At 60.8% G+C, this 1,126-nt stretch overlaps 2 protein-coding genes across 2 annotated transcripts in view; both read right to left on the bottom strand.

Annotated features, from left to right (window-relative positions):
• Positions 1-6: 6 nt before the first annotated feature.
• On the bottom strand, positions 7-1,074 carry TMEM101 (transmembrane protein 101). The gene is made up of 2 exons (XM_014958976.1): positions 894-1,074; positions 7-564 (listed from the first exon to the last, which is right to left on the bottom strand). The coding sequence occupies exons 1-2, from the start codon at positions 1,032-1,034 to the stop codon at positions 256-258; spliced, it is 450 nt and encodes a 149-aa protein (XP_014814462.1). The 5' UTR covers positions 1,035-1,074; the 3' UTR covers positions 7-255.
• LSM12 (LSM12 homolog) overlaps positions 1,059-1,126 on the bottom strand; it is a 14,030-nt gene continuing 13,962 nt past the window's right edge. The window contains exon 4 of the mRNA XM_014958917.1: positions 1,059-1,086. Within this exon, the coding sequence (XP_014814403.1) occupies positions 1,059-1,086 (28 nt within the window). The remainder of the gene's footprint in view (positions 1,087-1,126) is intronic.

Raw genomic sequence — 1,126 nt, 5'->3', positions numbered from 1 at the left:
GGGAGGGGGCCTGGCCACACAGTGGCCAGCACCCCACAAGGCAGGACCCCCCCCCACCATCCTGGCTCCCCCAGGGCAGCGCCCACTCTATTCTCCATCAAAATTATCAAATATTTACAAATAAAAAATAATAATTAAAAAAAAAATAAATAGTGGTGACTCTTTAAAAAAAAAAAAAAGAGTACCCCCCATTATTGTGTGTGTGTGTATGTGTCCCTCCCCACCCCAGGCCCCAGTCCCAGTGGCTACCCCTGCTCAACCGTCGGTAGCCAGGATGACGACGGCTCCGAAAATGCCGACATTTTGGCCGATGAGTTTCATCTGGTTCCAGAACTCGACACGGCGCGAGTCGTGCCAGTAGGCAATGTTGCCGTCGATGAGAAGGATGGCGAGGGGCAGCAGCACCGCCAGCACCTGCGCCGCCGCCCGCACATAGTAGCCCGAGAGGAAAGCCAGGGCCAGGAGACCGTAGAGGATGAAGAGGAGCTGAAGGGCCAGTTCCCCCCCCAGGAGGTGGTTCAGGTAAGCCAGGCGGTCCTCCTTGCTGTGCTGCAGGGAGTAGGCCTGGAAGGGGGGGGATGATGACACAAAAAAGAGAGGGGGATGGAGTGCAGTGACAGGAGTGGCACTGGGGGCACTCATCCCGCTTTTTCCCCTTGGACTGATGCATGTGTCCCCTGTAAATAGCAGATCCAGCCCGCTGCCTGCAGCAGCGTCGGGGACAGGAGGGGGCTGTGTCACCCCTGGAGTCCTGTGCCCCCCATAAATAGCAGATCTAGCCCCCTGCCTGCAGCAGGGTGGGGGACAGGAGGGGCTGTGTCAGCCCCTGGTGTCCTGTGCCCTCCCAGCGGTGTCCCATGTCGTCCCCCTCTCCCCCCTGGTGTCCCCCATACCTGGCAGATGAGGTAGATGCCGAGGAAGACCTGCCCTGTGGACTGGAGGGAGCGGCTCCGTGGCTTTTGGCGGTAGAGCTCACCCGCGCCGCTGGCCAGGATGAGGAAGCCCCCGATGATGGCGATGGTCCGGGAGTACATCCGCACCTGCGCCGGGGGCCACTGTCACCCCCCAGGCCCGAGCCAGGGTGGGCTGGGAGGGGGGGGTCACAGAGGTTGGATGATGGTGGGGG

This window comes from Calidris pugnax, unplaced genomic scaffold (assembly GCF_001431845.1).
Source record: "Calidris pugnax isolate Ruff unplaced genomic scaffold, ASM143184v1 scaffold335, whole genome shotgun sequence".
In the NCBI taxonomy this organism is placed as follows: Eukaryota; Metazoa; Chordata; class Aves; order Charadriiformes; family Scolopacidae; genus Calidris; species Calidris pugnax.
Note: the sequence above shows the minus strand (reverse complement) of the source record. Positions and strands in the feature narration are given on the sequence as shown.